This window comes from Mus pahari, chromosome 11 (genome assembly GCF_900095145.1).
Source record: "Mus pahari chromosome 11, PAHARI_EIJ_v1.1, whole genome shotgun sequence".
NCBI lineage: Eukaryota > Metazoa > Chordata > Mammalia > Rodentia > Muridae > Mus > Mus pahari.
In genome coordinates, this window is record NC_034600.1 from 73,023,207 (window position 1) to 73,025,137 (window position 1,931).

Here is a 1,931-nt window from a genome sequence, read left to right on the forward strand (position 1 = left end):
GAGAGAGAGAGAGAGAGAGAGAGAGAGAGAGAGAGAGAGAGAGAGAGAATTAGTAACCCTAAGTCTCCAGAAATAAAACCTTTCATCTATGCTCTTGGCAGTAATGGACGGCTCTGTGTGGATATTGCTCTAACCTTCCTTGATTGTAGGATGGCTTCTATCTGCAGACTGCTTTGGGGAATGAAAAGAGATTAATGGTAGGATGTATTACAAATGTTTCCAGCTAGTCTGATACAGTGTACTGGTTGCTCTGAAACTAACTCTTTTATGTGGAATTCAGGGATATGACAATAACAGTGATTTCAGGAGATGAGAAAGGCTCTGTGGGACATGATTTGGCTTCTCACTCCTATATTTAAAAAGCTTGAATGGATTTAGTTCAGTTCAATCCATGAGGTACCTTCCAATATTCTTATCAATGATGGGTGCTTAATAAATCTAATTATTATGTCCAATAAATAATACCTCTGTCAATGTACATTTTCAAAATGGCACCTGCACAGTCACATGACATATGAATGCAAACGATATTTGCTTGTATTAAGTTATGTTTGTTTGAGGTTTAACTCTTCCTTAGGGGTGTTTTTTGTGTATCAAAGTGATAATTGTAGTATCTGTGAAATTAAAAAGTTAGTTACCTAGCCACTGTCCAGTGACAGTATGTATCCACAGGACAGTAAAGCCAATGTTGTTTGATGGTTAGGTAGCATAAGGCTGTGGTCTTCACATGGAAATGCTTTAGTGGCTAATCCAAGGACTATGTTTTTTCAGATCCTACAACACCTCGAATCTGATGGAAGACCTGAAGGTTTTGTACAGGACGGCTGGCCAGCAAGGCAAAGGGATCACTTTTATTTTCACAGACAATGAGATTAAAGAAGAGTCATTTCTGGAGTACATGAACAATGTCCTGTCATCAGGCGAGGTGGGAGCTCAGTGGCTTTCATAACTTTGCCTCTCTAAATCCCTCCCAATGTAAAACTCCCCTGTGTTCTTTGTCCTTTAGAAATTTAAATTAATATCCTTAGGAACATGGCCATCAGCAGGAAGAATGTCTTTTCCTATTGGGTTTTTAAAGAATAAAACTCCTGATTAGGATGGGAAGCTAAGCATTTCCAACAGTGATGTGAAAGATGACGAAGCTGGAGGGAGGCTGGGAAGTCTAGGTGTCAGTGAGTCCAGTTACCCTCTAACAGAGGGCTGTGGCTTTGCAGTCATTCATGGAACAATTCAAGTGCATTGAGATGTGGTGTATTTCATCTTGAAAGATTTAAGTTCACTTTAAAAGCTGAACTTAAGAGCACAAATGGAGGAGAAGTCCTGGACCTTTAGAGTATTCCTTTTGATATGTCTTATATATGTATACACTGACTTTAGAGACCTGTATTTCTTTCTGAGGTCTCCAACCTCTTTGCTCGGGATGAAATTGATGAAATCAATAGTGACCTGATACCCATTATGAAGAAGGAGCATCCCAGGCGCCCGCCCACCAACGACAACCTGTACGAGTATTTCATGAGCAGGGTCCGAGGGAACCTGCACATTGTGCTCTGCTTTTCACCTGTGGGGGAGAAATTTCGAAACCGAGCTTTGAAGTTCCCCGCCCTTATTTCAGGATGCACCATTGACTGGTTCAGCCGATGGCCCAAGGATGCTTTAGTTGCTGGTTAGTGATGCAAATCATGCTTTCATGTGTTCTTGCTCACAGGGGCTTCATTTACTGTATTATTTATTTTTCACTCATTTACCTTCTCTGCTGCCAATGTCTCTGCGCTGGGCTGGCCAACTCTGTCTGCCCAGGGTTGGACTTGAATTTTGCTACAAGATTCTGCTCTTTTAAATTTTAAAACTTGGTAGCTCTTCTTGTTTTTGTTCTTGTTCTTCTTTTTGTTCTCGTTCTCGTTCTCGTTCTCGTTGTTGTTGTTGTTGTT

The 1,931-nt window shown here is 40.9% G+C and overlaps 1 protein-coding gene across 1 annotated transcript in view; it reads left to right on the top strand.

The window, feature by feature from the left end:
* The window catches only part of Dnah5 (dynein axonemal heavy chain 5), a 235,205-nt gene that overhangs the window by 162,535 nt on the left and 70,739 nt on the right, over positions 1 to 1,931 (top strand). The window contains exons 54-55 of the mRNA XM_021208310.1: positions 772 to 925; positions 1,399 to 1,666. Of these exons, the coding sequence (XP_021063969.1) occupies positions 772 to 925; positions 1,399 to 1,666 (422 nt within the window). The remainder of the gene's footprint in view (positions 1 to 771; positions 926 to 1,398; positions 1,667 to 1,931) is intronic.